The 15,277-nt window shown below is 51.1% G+C and overlaps 1 protein-coding gene and 1 long non-coding RNA gene across 7 annotated transcripts in view; one reads left to right on the top strand and one right to left on the bottom strand.

Annotated features, from left to right (window-relative positions):
* Positions 1-3,658: 3,658 nt before the first annotated feature.
* Positions 3,659-7,491, bottom strand: LOC146428548 (uncharacterized). Of its 4 annotated transcripts, none has more exons than XR_014856072.1 (3): positions 7,192-7,491; positions 5,644-6,964; positions 3,659-4,177 (listed from the first exon to the last, which is right to left on the bottom strand). It is a non-coding gene; the product is annotated as an uncharacterized LOC146428548 (long non-coding RNA). The 4 variants fall into 4 exon arrangements; XR_014856070.1 differs by having other exon boundaries at positions 3,659-5,896; positions 5,997-6,964; XR_014856071.1 differs by having other exon boundaries at positions 3,659-6,171; positions 6,858-6,964.
* A 56-nt stretch (positions 7,492-7,547) lies between these two features.
* Positions 7,548-15,277, top strand: part of PMEPA1 (prostate transmembrane protein, androgen induced 1) — a 48,077-nt gene continuing 40,347 nt past the window's right edge. For 2 of the 3 annotated variants that reach the window (XM_085079596.1, XM_085079595.1), the window contains exon 1: positions 7,549-8,073. In XM_085079596.1, coding sequence (XP_084935722.1) covers positions 7,971-8,073 — 103 coding nt within the window. In that variant the 5' untranslated portion in view covers positions 7,549-7,970. Of the gene's footprint in view, positions 8,074-15,277 lie in introns of all 3 variants that reach the window. The other variant, XM_085079594.1, reaches the window with a different exon arrangement.

Genomic DNA, 15,277 nt, shown 5'->3' with positions numbered 1-15,277 from the left:
CAGATTCACTCGAGGTCCCTGGAGTCCCAAAAAGGTGTCTTTTTTGCGTTTTCTCTTAAGCCTTAAAATTAATAATTTCATAGATTATCGGACTCATTAGAAATCTAAAACTGCAGTAACAACAAGAAAAAAAAAACCCCTTCAACAATTCAATATCCCTGATTCATATGATTTAATTAGATGTGCCTGTAAGTTCTCTTTGTGCCAAACAGTACCAGGCTCAGGCAAGACTCCACGTGATTTGAGAAAGAAGTGCAAAAAAATTGGCTTTTTAAATGTTCCAGTAACACTAGAGATTATTGGTAAGGGACAGGGGGTGAGGCTTTATATATGTTCTGTGTTCAGTTATTTTATTGTACATCACCTGGATGTACAATATATAATACACAGACAGTTTCAAGCTCTGAGAATCACTGAGCCTGATGATGATGATCTGGCCTCACACAAAGTATTCAAGGCCTCTATTTTTCCTGGCTTTAGGAACCAGAGAACCCCCAGAGAGCCTTATCCCCAGAGGCAGCATGTCAGATTTGGGGCTACAACATCCCAGGGCAGCACATGAGGTCAAATATACATTTTAAGGACGTTCTCATCTGGAGTTAAAACACTTTCTTTTCATTCTCTTTGAAAAGCAGGCTCTCAAATTATCAATTTTGTCTCTTTGTGAGGGAGGATTAAGCTCTCTCTGCAGCCGAGTGGGACTGAAACAACCAATTTTAATATCTGTGATTCACCTCTGAGCCCAAACTGGGATGATACAGTGCATCTGGGGATCAAATACTGCAGAAACGCTCTCTTTGAAACAAAAGGGGGGAAAATAGACTGCTGATAAAGTACCAGATGTAGGATTTTGGACCATCGGCGAAGAGAATGGATGGCTTGGTTTTAGCATGTAAGACTAATCACTCGGTTGAAATCATTTCAGCAGCTGAGTAAATAGACTTATGGAAAAGACATTTATGGGAGCAGTTGTGTTCCAGGATCCTCCCTCTTTCCTAGCCCTCCCGTTTGTTTGCTTTGCTGTCTCTTTGGCGTCGAAAGCTCCCCGCTCGCAGGTTGGCGGGGCGGAGGGAGGATGTCGGGTGTGCAGAGAGCTCCGAGCTGCCCGAGCTGCCCGGGACAAGGTGGCTCGGACCGGGGGCACCGGCTGGGATCGGGGGCACCGGCTCGGCCTCTCACAGCGCTCCATCTCCGGCGTGCCCTCCGCCCCGCTCGCTCCCACCGGGTGATGTCCCGGCCGGTGTCTGCCGGGGTGACACGGGGAGCACAGGGCGGGTGGGAAATGGGGAAAGCCTGGAGAAAAGCCGAGTTTAAGGGCACGGGCCAGGCAGGCTCGGCCTGCACAGGGGATGTTCATGGTCCAGCCCTGCCTGGCTGTCCGTCTGTCCTGCCCGGTGGATCAGACGAACCCTGGCTATCCATCTGTCCTGCCTGGCCTGAGCCCTGGCCGTCTGTCCATCCTGCCCGGTATATCAGACGAACCCTGGCTGTCCATCTGTCCTGCCTGGCCTGAGCCCTGGCCGTCTGTCCATCCTGCCCGGTATATCAGACGAACCCTGGCTGTCCATCTGTCCTGCCTGGCCTGAGCCCTGGCTGTCTGTCCATCCTGCCCGGTGGATCAGACGAACCCTGGCTGTCTGTCCTGCCTGGTCTCAGCCCTGTGTGTCTGTCCTGCCCGGCCGGTGCAAGCAGAGCCCCGGCTGTGTGTCCGTCCGTCCGTCCGGCTGTGCAGGGCGGCAGTGCCCGGCTCAGGGCAGGGCACGGTCACCGCCCGACGCCCCGCAGAGGTGATGCCATATGTCCCTGCCTGCTGCGCGGACGGGCGGGTGAGCCGGTTCATGACCGGGGCAGGAAGCGCTGGCAGCGCCGCGGAGTGCCGCGACACACCCAAGGCACACACAGTGCCGCGCCGGGGGTCGGGGCAGCCCCGCCCGCTGCCGGCCGCTCCGGTGGCGCGGGGCCGCGCTGTCCCTTTAAGGCGGCGGCGCGGGAAGGCGCGCGCTGCGCCTTTGTCACGGCCCCGGGTCACGGCGCGGTCACGGCCCCGCCCCACGTGGCGCCGCCGCCCGCATGGCCGCGCGCGCCACGCCCCCCGCGCCGATTGGCTGCCTCGCGCCCCGCGGCCGCGGCTGCCACTTGTGATTGGCTGGGCCCGCGCGTCCTTTAGCGGCGGGGGCGGGGCAGCGGCTGCCCGTGACACCGGGGCCATCCGGGGCTGCCCCGCGGCCTCCGCGCGTTTAAAGGGGCCGCGCCCCGCCGCCACAGCCCGGTTCGGTTCGGTTCGGGGGCACTGTACCGGTGGGTTTTCCGTGCCAGAGCGAGGGCGCATTCGCGGGGCATTTATGGTCCCCCACGAGTGATGGCGATGGCGGGAGGAGGGCTCGGGCTCGCCCTGTGCTGGCGCTGAATGGCGACTCAAGGCAGGGGCATCTTCAGCGCCTCCTCCTCCTCCTCCCAGAGCTCCCCTTTCAGGCGCGGGGGAGCTCCGGGGATGACTCCAGAGCACTGCTGAGTGGTTCTGAGCTACCTTCCAGCATCACTCAAGCGCTTCCTCCATCAGCCTGAAGCCTTCCCTTGGCTGTGGCAGAGCTCAGGGTCACCTTTGCTCGCTTCCCAAAGCGCCGTTCCCCTCTCCCAAGTGCCTGTTGTTCCCTCAAGAAAAGTCAGGGATTATTTTATATTTATGCGGTTAAAACTCTTCCCTCTGCGCTGTTTTATTTCACATGTGCCATCCCGGTTTCTCTAGCTCGAGGAAATGCAATGTGCTCAGGCGGGGAGCTGTGAGTTGGGAGGGTGATGTATTTCCTGCAATAAAATCTAAAGGTAGGGTGGAGTCTTTCCAGTGATGTCAGCCGGAGTTATATCAGGCCCCAAGTGAGACAGAATGGCTTGGAATAGCATTCTGGTGGCTTCAGTAAAATTTTTTTCATTACAAACAAATATTCACTGACTTTTTATCCCTCCTGGTTGGGAACAAAACCTCCTAAATGGGACCCAACCCAGGGTTGTGCAGAGATGAAGAAGAGCAGTCGGGCAGTAACTGTGAATTGCAGGGTTGGTGACAGCAGGGTCACTGTCCCCTGTCACCCCCATGCCACCGTGGGAAAGCAGGAGGGTGCTGGCCTCACCCAGGGAGAAGGGAGGAAGAGGGTGGGCTGAGGAGGAGCTCCCAGCGAGGGCAGGGAGGTCATTTTAGAGGTGGGATGTTGTTTGAGGTAGGTTATCAGCACTTGGCAAGTGGTGTGAAGTCTCAGAGGGAAAAGGACATTCCCAACAAGGACAATGGCTTGTCTGCCAAAGGCTTAATCCACAACATCTCACACACTTCAAGCCATACCTGAGGTGTGGATGCACTGACTTTCCCAGGGAAAGGAGCCCTTAGCTAAAGCTGCTGAGCATCCATGTCCCCATGGCATCGTTCTCCTCTGTGGCAGCAGAGATCTTATTCTAATTGTTGGGGAGAAAACTGGAGTTTCTGGTACCAAACAGTTAAAAAAATAAACTTAAATTAAGAGGTTAGTCACCAGAAAGTGGAAAACATGTCTGGAATTGTTAGAAATAAGGCTTGCTTGAAAATAAATATAGAATTATTCACCATGGTAACTATTGCCCTATTGCGTTAGTGCGTATCGATTTAACATTAATCCAAAGACTAATGCTGTGAAATATTTGGACTCTTTAATGGACAACTGTTTAGTTAACAAAGCTTTGGGGAGTTGTGGAGTTTTTGTTTTGTTTTTCCGTAGGTTGTCTCAACCACTTTTGGAAGAATACAATTTTGACTCTTAAGGTTATTTATTTCTCACATGGATTTTGCTTTTCCATTACATTTTATGAATTTAGCCTTAGTGCTGCAATACAATGATCTAACCAATCCTGGAGTGTTGCAGTGAGGAATAAAAAGAAAGATTTAAATGGGACTGCACAGGCAAATGCCTGACTTCTGGTCTGGCACTGAGCAAAATTACGTTACAATCCCAGACTATCCACAGCAGACTGATGTTCCCATGTCCTTCAGTTTCTCAGATGATCTCAGAGCTCCTGTGTGTCCCTTTCCATGGCTGAAGAGCCTGAGGCCCAGGGAGCAGCCTTGGCTCTCCCTGAAATTTCATGGCAAACCCAGGAAGTGAAGGGAGATCTCGCAGTTCCAGACTCATCCTGGAGCCGTCAGAGGTGTCTCCAGGGAAAACATAAAAAGAAGTGGAAAAAAGCTGGTCATTGACAGAATACAGGAGCCAAAATCAACAACAGTGTGTTCTGGAAGTGTCCCACAGATGAGCAGCACTCGCTGCTGGGACAGAAGCTCTGACAAACGCATTGGGCTGGAGGCTGGATGGTGTCATTACAAAGAACAGGGTGAAGCATTTAAGTTAGCTGATGTACTTTTAATTTTTACGAGCCCATCTGGGATGACTTCAATTATTTGTTCTTAAATCATGGTGGAAAAATGCTGATTATTCTTAAAGCCACATGAGTCGTTCAGATGAAATGGGGATGGTGGTAAACAGAGCATTTTTAAACCAGCATCGACTTGCAAACAGTTATTTTTACTTTATTTCTAAAGAAACCTGGGAAGGTGTGTGAACTTGCAGCAGCCTGCACCTGAAACTGGAGCCTTTATCCACCAAAGCTTTGTGAACTTGTAAAAACTCCCCCTAGAACAAGCTGATTCACGGGGTGAGGGCGGGTGCTGCTTCCACAGCTCCACAGCAACCACGTTCTGGCCTTGTCACTGCTCAGGCCACCTCCTGTCCCTGTGCCTGGGGTGATGCTGTGCCCAGCTGTGAAAGGCAAAGCTGTGCTTTGCTGCAGCAGAGGTTGCACAGAAGGACCCAGCACTCTGAGCTGCCACAGAAGAATTATACCTCACTTAGAGCTGCATTTACCCTCTTGAGGCTGTTGAACTGTCTTAAAATCCAACAATTCTGAATTGAACATGAACTATGGCCATGTCCACGCGGCCAATGAGCTGGGCAGTGGTGGCAGGGCTGGTGCTGCCAGCTGGGAGCTCACATGACATGGGGACACGTGCAGTCTTCACCTTGACTTATTTATGGCACTGCTACGTGTTTTAAGTGCAAAGGATGTTAGTTGCAAGCTGGTAGGCACAGATAAGCTTCCAGCCACCTTTTTTGGCTAGTCAAGCAAGGTCCTTTGGAAAAGTGTCTCTAATATTCAACTGCTAAGTGTTTTAAACGTGATATAAAGATATATTTCCAGATAAGCAATAATAAAAGTGGGTTGATTGATAAAGCGTATCAACTGCTTGTTGATATGGACTGGAATTTGTCTTCAGAGTTTTGACCTGGATTTAACTGATTTAACCTGGGTTTTGACCGTGTGTGTGCCTGGATTTAACTTTCTTGATGGCCTCTCTGGGGCTGGCAGGCCCAGTGTTCCTCTAACAGAGGTAATGTTTCCTCTCATTTCTACAAAGCATTTCTAAAAATTTGACTGCCACCAAAGAAATTGAGCCCCCAGAACTAACCTGAAGGAATCAGGATTACCCCTCCTGCATTATCAATGAGGAAACTGAGGCAGGGGACAAAATATAAAAATTGGATTGGAAATGCTTTATCTCCAGTTCTAGCAGAGATTTTTTTCAGGTAATTGTCCCTAATCTCCCTACACACCAACACCCACCTCTGGTGCCACCCTGGTGCCTTCCCCTGCCTTTGGGAATGGCACTTGGTGGATAATTCACGTCTGCCCAGCGCTGGAAGCACAAACTTCACCAAGCTTGTTTCTATCTGAGCCACACGATCCTCTTCCGTGTTTCCTTTGGATTAGCAATTGTTGGGAGTTACCATCTGTCGAGTGGCAAAGAGTAAAAGATTAAACAACCTGGAAATTCCTTGTTCCTTCTCTCCAGGCATTTTCACAGGACTGGATGGGGCTGCAGGAGAAAAGCACAGGCGGGTATTTAGCATTAGTTTGTAGTAGTCATATAAAAATAAATTCCTTTTGGGAGGAGGGAAATAAAGGTTAAACCTTACAGTGAGTGACACTGTCTCTGACCCAAATTTTGAGACCATCCATCTTCTGTGATTGCTTCAGCTTTGTAGGAACAGGATTTTTGCAGATCTGCCTGTCTCCTCCTCGGTGCATCTTCCCAGCAGCATCTCTGGGGAATGCAGGCCCAGCTGGGGACTCTTCAGATATTCCCAAATCCTAAATCAGAGCTATCAACAGCTATGGGGAAATGTGTTTTTCTAGAAGATAACTGAAGCTGCCTTTATCTCCCAGTAACAGGATTCACCAAGTATTGTAGCAGCTACTTCGCACCACTGTAGTTAAGCTTGTTTCAGAATTTTCATTATAAACCTTTGTTTTCACAGGTTTATTTCTCAGAAAAAAAAAAAATCTGTCTTGACTAAAGCTTGGCACACTGAGCCCTCAGGGAAGAGATGATGGTTTTTTCCTTTTACCTTTCTTGCAGTGAATGGGGTCATTCCCTTTTACAGTGTGTGGTTTGAAACAAAAGTGGGAATGTGTCTGGAATAGTTCCTGAGCTCTGAGCAGCACCACTGGCACTGCTGGTAGAATTTTCACCGAGTTCAGCCATGGCCAGACTGGCCCTTACAGGTGTCCCCCCACATTTCTTTTCCAATCTTTCCCATTTTTCTGTCTGAAAAGCTGCACTTGGGACTGGCTGTGAGAAGCGAGGCTGAAGTCCTGTGGCTCAGTGCTGTGGGGCTGAAGGGGCTCCCCACAGCTGGGTGGGCATTGTGGGGTGAACCTGACTCTTGGGTGGTCCTCCACCAGGATACACAAATCCAGGTGCTTTTGGAGCTGATCTGCAAAATCTGTGCCAGGTCCTGGTGGAGGCTGGGAGTGGGGGGTGCCACTGGACCCACCTGGGTGGGCTCTGGGACTGGTGGGCTCAGTGCAGGTGACACTTGCAAGGTCCTCTGTGGGTGGGTGCATGCAGGAGTGTGACTGGAGCATCTCTTAGGAGGAAAGGCTGAGGGAGTAGGGCCTGTTGAGCCTCAAGAAGAGATGACTGAGAGGGGACCTCACCAAGGGGTGTAAATACCTGAAGGAGGGGTGCCAAGGGGATGGACCAGACTCTGCTCCGTGGTGCCGAGCAACAGGACAAGAGGCAATGGCCAGAAACTAATGGCCAGGAATTTCCATCAGAACATGAGGAAGAACTCCTTTCCTGTGCAGGTGAACGAGCACTGAACTCACCGCTCAGAGAGGCTGTGCAGTCTCCCTCACTGGAGACATTCCAGAGCCGTAGGACACAATCCTGTGCTCTGCGATGACCCTTGCTGGAGCAGGGAGGTGGGACACCAGGTGACCCTCTGTGTTCCCTGCCAGCCCGACCCGCTCTGCCGTTCTGTGGTTCCGGGGGTCCCGCGCCCCCGGCAGCTGCCGGGAGAGGCGCACCGGGAGCTCCCCCTGCCCCGGTGCCCGTGCCGGTGCCGGGGGCGCGGAGAAGGGAAGAAGGGAAGGGAAGGGAAGGGAAGGGAAGGGAAGGGAAGGGAAGGGCAGTCCCCGTCTGGCGCTGACGTCACGGTCCCGCCCGCGGCGGCGGCGGCGCGGCCGCGTCCCCGTGGCCGTGAATGAGCGCGGGGGGCGGGAGCGGAGCGGAGCGGGAGCGGGCGGGCCGCGCTCCCACCGCGCTCCCACCGCGCCGCGCCCCACAAAAGTGCGGGGCTGCCGCGGCCGGGCCCAGCGCCGCCGCTTCCCGGGCCGGAGGGGCGCGGAGCAGCCGCGGGGCCGAGCGGAGCCGCTGCCGGGGGCGCTGCGCCGCGCCGGGTTTTTTATTTCCAATTTCTGATCGCAGCTGCATTTCCCTCCCTCCGCCCCCCCGCGCCGAGGAGGAGCCCCGGCTTTATGTGGTGCTGCCCGGGGAGCGCTCGGCGGCCGGGAAGTTCTTTGTGTCGCCGTCGCCTTCCTTTTTTTTTTTTTTTTTCTTTTTTTTTTTCCCCCTTTTTTTTTTTTTTTTTTGTGTGTGTGTTTAAATGTATAACTTCATGGGGCTGAACAGCACGGCCGTAGCTATTCAGCCCAATGTGTCCTGCACATGCAACTGCAAAAGGTCTTTGTTCCAGAGCATGGAGATCAGTAAGTACTCGTCCTGCTGCTCCCGGGGAGGGTGCGGGAGGTGCCCGCGGCTGCGGGAGTGCCCGGGCGGGGAAGTTCCCGCGGGGGCTCCGGCGGGACCCTTGGCTGCGATGCGCGCTCCCGGAGCTCTGTGCTCCCCCTCGGTGCGAGCCCCGCTCTCTCATCTGTTGCGGCTGGGATGTCGCCGCGGCTGTGACACGGCGCGGGCCGGGCTGGCGGAGCTGCCCGGGATCAGCCTCTCCCCGCCGGCACCGGGCTGGGATCCCCGCGCTTCCCATCGCGGCTCCATCCCCGCCCCGCGCCTTGTCCTGCTGCGGGGTGATGCTGGGGGCCCCGAGCCTCCTCCGGGGGTCTGTGTAAATCACCTCGGGTCCGGGGGGCACCGCTGTCCGGACACCAGAGTAGGGCTTGGCTTTGGGAACCTGCTTCCCCCGTCTCCAGCCCCTCGGGGCTTTTTGTTCCGAAGGGCGATTTGGGTTTTTTCATTAGTATTTTTCAACTCTCGCGGAGTAGCAGTGAGGGCAGTGCCTGACCTAAATATCCACCACTTCTCTGTGTGCTCTTTCCCTCTTGGAAATGAAGTGCACAGAGGTGAGAGACAAGGAATATTACTGCCGAGGGGAGAGGAATGAGTTGGGCAGTTTTGAGCAAATGGTATTTTCTGCAAAGGGAAGGTTTTCAAGGCATCCCAGACCGGGGGGGTTGTCAGGATTGTACCCTGCTTAGCACCTTTCAGCGCCGTGAAATCCAAACCCTGCACAGCCTAATGCAAAATGGCCCAAAAGGAAAACTTGGGAAAGAGTCTGGATTTTGCATATATTCCTGGCACTGCGACGGGGCAGGCTGGCGCTCGGTGTGTGCAGGGAGAGCCAGCTGAGCTGTGCCTGTTTCTGCTAGCACAGGATCTGCCCCGTTACCTCCAGCGGGGCTGCAGAGCATCTGTCCCTTGGTATTTTGGATGGCTTTTGTCCAGTGTCATCTGCCTTCTCCTTCTCCGGTTTCAACGTTGTTTAATTCAGGTGTCTGGGTCCTGGAGAAGGTCTGCAGGCATTTGTATACCGGGTACTAAAATGTGTTCATTCTGAATTTTAGCATAAACCATACCCTTTGTACTGTATGCACTTTTAATCTTGATTTAATCTCATTCGTGTTCAGACAAAACTAAGCTGGATTTGCCTGATTTTATTAACACTACCGGTACTGAATAGACCATTATTCTTCCCTGACTTTAACAGGCCGGGCTAGATGTGCATACCAATAGCAGTGTATAAATAATGAAGATACAGTTCTTTTTTGTGTCAGCCAGTTGCTGAACATAAACTGTGTCCCACAGAATCCCAAGGATGAGAGACTTTACTTTGTGTCTGATCAAGGCTCGTGGTTATGATAAAAGTTGTGAATTAAAATGTGTAATGTCTTTTGAAGAAAAAGCTTCTATTCCAGTCTTAACTCTTGGCGTGAGGTTTTGTTGGAACAACTCAGGCTTTTAATTTCATTCTTTGACTTTTTCGAAATAGCATAGTTTATAATTTTTCCCCCATTTTTTTCAGCGTATGAAAGGCTTGGTAAGAAGCAGGTGCTGCTTATGGATGGGGGGTTGTGAGAGGCTGGATACAGTGAGTTACAGCGGAGGATACCTTGCCTAAATTCGGATGGGTGTCGCGGGAGCCTCGTGCCTGATGCTCCCGAGGTCCTTCCCTGACTTGTCCCCTGTCCTCTGTCAGCTCTGGGCTCCTGACTCTCCGGTGCTGAGTTCCCATTAGCTCCTGGGAGCTTTGGGCTGAGCTCCCTTACTGCTGCCCTTCCTTATTTCACGTTGGCATAGGTTTCATGTCACCGATGTTATTATTTATTTCCTGCTGATGGCGAGCAGCATTCGCTCAGCTCTGTGCTCCAGGAGAGCTTTGGAGGCACTGCAGGGGCTGTTACCTTGTTACCTGATCGCTTCCTCCACCTGGCTCCGGTGGAAAGGACAGAGCTGAGCCTCCCTGAGATAAATTCACCCCACAGCGTTTTTCCTCCTCCAGTCGCTCGATTTTTTGGTATCTTTCTGATACGACTTTGAGGGAACCTCACAGCAGCTACCACCAGATGCTCCTTAATTTCCCAGCCAAAAGTTACCAGGCAGGAAAGCTTCAGGAAAGCAGCACAGGGAGGAACACTCAAACTCCTCCGGTTTGTAACTCCCTAAATAGGTTAACTGTCCAAGCGATGTCCAAACCCCTTTTCCTCGCAGGCTTTGCTCCGTATGGCGGCTGCGGCGCTGCGGTGGAGGAAGCAGCTGGTTTCTGTGTGTGGCGCTCCCAGATTAGGATTATAAAAGGGCTTTTTGGGGGCGGGGGCGCGAGTCTCGCCCGCCGCCGGGCTGCAGTGCCAATATGCCGGGCGCTGCTAAGCAGCCAGACGTCTGCGGCAGTGGGCTCTAATCGCCTCGGCTGGCTGAAGGAGGTCAGGGGTGACCGGCGTGGCGGAAGAGGCTGTAAATAACTAATTATTTGGCCGTGCCTGCCTCCCCACCGGGCACCTGAGCGGCCGTCCCATGGGCACGGCTCCCGGACGGTGTGGGTGCCAAGGTGGGGATCCTGCAGGCATCGCTGCTCTCTCCAGGCTGGGTGGCTCTCGGCGGAGGCTGTGCTCGTGCAGACACTTTGCTCGTGCAGAGCGTTCTCCGAAGCGTTGGGATTTTTGGGAGATGGATGGTGTTGCATCCCGTTGATGGTGTTGCATCCCGTTGAAGAGTCAAAGCCGTTCCCCCTGGCCGCAGCGCCGTGTCCGGCTGGGCCGAGCGAACCGTGAGAGCAGCTTCCTGTCCGAGCCAAGACTTCTAGGTTTTCACATTCTTTGGTTTAATAACAAACCGAATGCATATGGCTCAAGCAGGGATCTCATCTCCTCTCCGCTTCCACGCTGCTTTTCTGACAAATGCATTTCTTTCCTGACACGCTGTCATCGGCAGGTATGGCTTGTTCCAGGGCAGAGTGGATAAGAACCACGTGCTTCTTTATTCCCCCCTAAAGTTACCCTCGTGGAGGGAAGCCAGAACTGTTCCCAAGGTTTCCAACAAGACCGAAAGTGCTTGCACAGAGGATGTTCAGTTTGTGGCATCTCAGTTTGGCCTCAGCCAAGCCGGGGAGTTCCCTGTGTCTGGCTCTGGCTGTGTGTCTGTGACAAGCTCCACTTTTTTCTGTGTCCCAGGGTGTGATCCTGGAGGAGCAGAGCACAGGTGGCTTTGGCTGACGGTGGCCCAAGAGCTGTCTGTGGTGCCCTTGGCCATCCCAGACACTCTGCAGTCCCAGCCCTGCATGATCCACCTCTCATCCCCAAGGAAAGGCCTGGTGCCTTGAGCCTGGAGAGCACAGGGAACTTTATTAAAATTACAGTTCATTCGCTGCCCTCAGGTTGTGATTTTAATCTTAGTGTTTTATAATCGATGTCGAAGGGGAGAATGAAAAGACACAGAAGAGGAAATGCAGGGAAAATAGTCAAACTTTATTTTTTTCCTGTGGGTGAACACCTGGATTGTGCTGTGCTGCACAGCAGGACTGGCACACTGCACCAGAGGTGATCCTGTATAATCAGAGGTGATCATTTATAATATGGAGACAAGACATGGTTCATTCTAGCTTTTCAGTCGGTGTGTTCGGAGGAGGGTGTTTGCTGCAGTAAGTCCTGTTCCCTTCTGCCATGGAGGAATCCCCCAGCCCCAGAATGTTTGAGTTCATTAGTGTATTTTCAGATCCTGGTTGTGACAGGACCAGCACTGAAGGGTGTGTGGGGAACAGCAACTACATTCCTTTCCTTAAAGCCAGAAATTCCCAAGGTAGGGTCTGGGATCACCTCTAAATTTTTGGGGTATTGAATTAGCTGCTACCACTGCTTCCTTTGAGAATGGAGAAAAGAGCACCTACAAACATATGTTCTTACTTTTATTTCCTGTTGCTCACCAAATATACTAATATTTTTAGATTTCCCAGGCTGAAGTCGGTGGTTTGATAAATCCAGTTTTAGAATGAATTCGTAAACCTAAATTATAAGTGGAGAGACATGAGGAGACCTTTCCAAGGGAAGTACCAAACTACATGGTGTCACTAATAGAGGGTAATTACAATCCAGCTCCTTTCCTGAGTAACTCATTGTACAGTCATGTCTGTCCGTGTTGTTTCATTCAGGTAGCAGCAGCCGTCAGAATTTGCTAAGCCTAATCAGTGAAAAAAAAAAAAAAAAGGTAATTTATTTGCAGTGGTGTCTTATGTAAAAACTGCCAACCAGTTTGCTTCCTGGAGGGAGATCCCATACTGGTGTGTGGTTTGTCTTATCAGATCCCTCCCGTTCTCTGGTACATCTGCTGCTGGCAGGTTTCATCAGAGTGACAGAGCCTGGCTGGAGAGCTTGTGAGGAGAGAGGTACAAGGGCCACTTCTCTGCAATTAAGTGGAAGCTTGGTTCACACCATGAGCACAGCCCCAGACGTCCATAAAGCACAGGAATCATTGATGTCGACGGGGATGTTTTTATGCAGAGCTCAGGAAGTGTTCTTCCTGTCTGTGTGGCTGAATTGCTGGGTGATTATTTTATAACCATTTTGGGTGGCAGAGGTAGGTCACTCGGGCAGGTCCCAGGTGAGGAAACACATCACAGACAGTGATGTGTCTGTGAGCAGCAGACGGGGAGGAACAGGGAGGATTTCTGTGGCAGCAGAAGGAAACCCCTCATCTCCATCCTCCAGAGCTGATCAGTGGCTGCTGTGTTGGTGCTTCCTTGCTGCAGGGAGTGCAGTAGTGCTCTGGGAGCTCCTCCTGGAGCCATGGGTGAGTGTGGGGTGTAGGGGAGCAGGGCAGGGGTGATCCCTGAGTGCCAGTGATCCCTGAGCCCTGGAACCTGGACACACAGTGCTGAGAGCTGGAGAAACCCTGCTCACATCTCTCTGAGAGTTGGAGAAACACCCCACACATCCCTGTGACAGCTGGAGAGACCCTGCACGCTCACACCACTGAGGGATCACAAGTTTTCAGTACCTGAGGAGCTCTCAGGGTGCTGTCTGTGTGCACACAGGCATCAACACATCCGTGAAACTTAATTTAGTCGCACAGCAAAGTGGCTCCAAATGAACTGGTTAATGAAGTAGCTGGTAACCACAGAAAGGAGTTGTGGGGTTTGGGCTTTTTTGATTGTTTTGATTGTTTTTTTTCTTGTTTTTTTAAAGCGTATAAATTTCAGCTGTAAGAATTTATCATTCAAATCAGAGGATTTGGGGAGCTATTGAGAGTAAAGAGAGCTTTGATGATTTGGCAAGGAATACAGCTTCTAAGGCAGCACTTTGATCTGCATTTTAAATGCTTCTTTGTAATGACAGTTTCACAATTTCTTTTCTCATTTTGAGTCAGTTTTGCAGAGGTATGTTTTGAGAGAAAATAGTAACAGCACACATTATTCTTGTTGGCTTTGGAGCCAGCTAGAACTTGTAGTTCATCCCAGATCTTTTGGCTACCATGGTAAATTTATGATTGCACCAAAAAGGAAATTAGTAAAGATGTTAAATATTATCAAAGCTTTGCAAATCTTTTGAAATGTCTCTGGTGTGAAAGCTAAACTTGCATTAGCATTTCTGCTGCGGTGTGTTGAGCAGTGTTTATCCAAGCATCCACCTAATACTGCAGGTTCCTGATTTAGCTTTTTTTACCTTCTGAAGGACAAGTTACTGTTAAGCACATGCATCCTTTTAGTCTTGCTTAGCAGCCAAAAGTCACTTGGCTCTAGTGACTCAAGCTTTCTAAAGACAACCTTACTGGGAACCTTTTTCTTTCCCTCCATCTACAGCACCTCCTCAGATAAACTCTTGTTGGAGGGAGAAGGATGTTGTTTCCTGCATGTTCTTATACAAGAGAGCTTGTTGCATTGATTTATGTAGTATGGAGAGGGGTAAGAATTATTAAGGTTTGAATTTAAATTTTGCATAGAATCTTCTTTTCTTGAATCCAGTTTGGGAGGGGTTTGTACCTCTCATTGGAAATCCAATTGGAAATTGGAAAGCCTCAAGCACGAGAACAAATAAGCAGGTTTTCCCAAATTGGTTTAGAGCTGTGTGGCAGCTCTGCTGGTGCTGGTTTTGGCCTCTCCTGAGCTGTGGCTCTGAGCTGTACCAGGCTGGCAGCTCTCTGCCTGTGGAGCAGGTGTGTAAACCAGGGCACACATTTCATTTGCAAGGTAAATTCGCCCAGGAAGTTGGGTCTTCAGTGCATGCAAGGGGTACTGGAAAGCCTTAGACAAATAGTGTCGTGTGTTCATTTAACTTGCATCCCTCCCAAACTGTCAGTGCCTGTGCTCAGTGGGGCGTTATCCCTGTTTTTGGATCTCTCTGGTACACGATGCTGATTTGGAGCATATGGCCCTGAGACATGTCAATCATCCATCCCACTCAGAGATGCTACAACCAGGGCACTGTCTGTACTCAGGCTCAGGTTGGCATCAAGTCCACCTTCACCTTTAGATTTTTTTAACTAAATGCCACTTTTTCACTGTGTGCAGCGAGGTAGCAGTGCTAAGGTGGCAATCCATCAGTGTCTGCTTTTATCCCAGGTAGTCAGACTTCCCATTTCTCACTGATACAGGACTAGGCTAATGCTCCACTTAGAAGAGGGTGAGTTTCTGGCTGTGTGTGGTGTGTGTTAGTGTGTCCCAGACTGTGGTGTTACGTAAAGGCACCTTGCACATCTTTGGAAACTTGCCTCACAAGTTGTCAGTGTTGGTGGATGTCCACAGTGCTTTCAAGTGGTTCACACATTTGCGCTTGGTGTATTCAGTCTCGCACATCTCTTTAATAAAAGTGCCTCAGACTGGGTAATTTTTCACTTGCAGTATGCATTCAAAAAAGTGCAGTTAGAAAGGAAAATGCTTTCGCACATGGCTGTTCTCTGAACCATTCATGAGACCCTGCTGATGCCTGCAGAGCTGGGGGATTGTTGCCTGGGATGGTTTGTGCTCTTCAGCAGGTGCAACAGGATTTCCCACATTTGCAAACTTGGCCCAAGCAACCCAGCAAAGCAGAATTTAGCCTTGGCGAGTGAAAACTGATTAACCCCAGGCTTGGAGTGTACCAACGATGAAAAAAGTTACTGGCACAGAAATCAAGGCTACTTTTCAAAGAATATGTGCAAGACATGGCTTGGGGATTTTTTTCCATCTCTTCATTCTGTCCAATATGTAAA

This window comes from Lichenostomus cassidix, chromosome 20 (genome assembly GCF_008360975.1).
Source record: "Lichenostomus cassidix isolate B80296 chromosome 20, HeHo_3.0, whole genome shotgun sequence".
NCBI lineage: Eukaryota > Metazoa > Chordata > Aves > Passeriformes > Meliphagidae > Lichenostomus > Lichenostomus cassidix.
The sequence above is the reverse complement of the archived record's forward strand: the minus strand, read 5'-3'. Positions and strand labels throughout refer to the sequence as shown.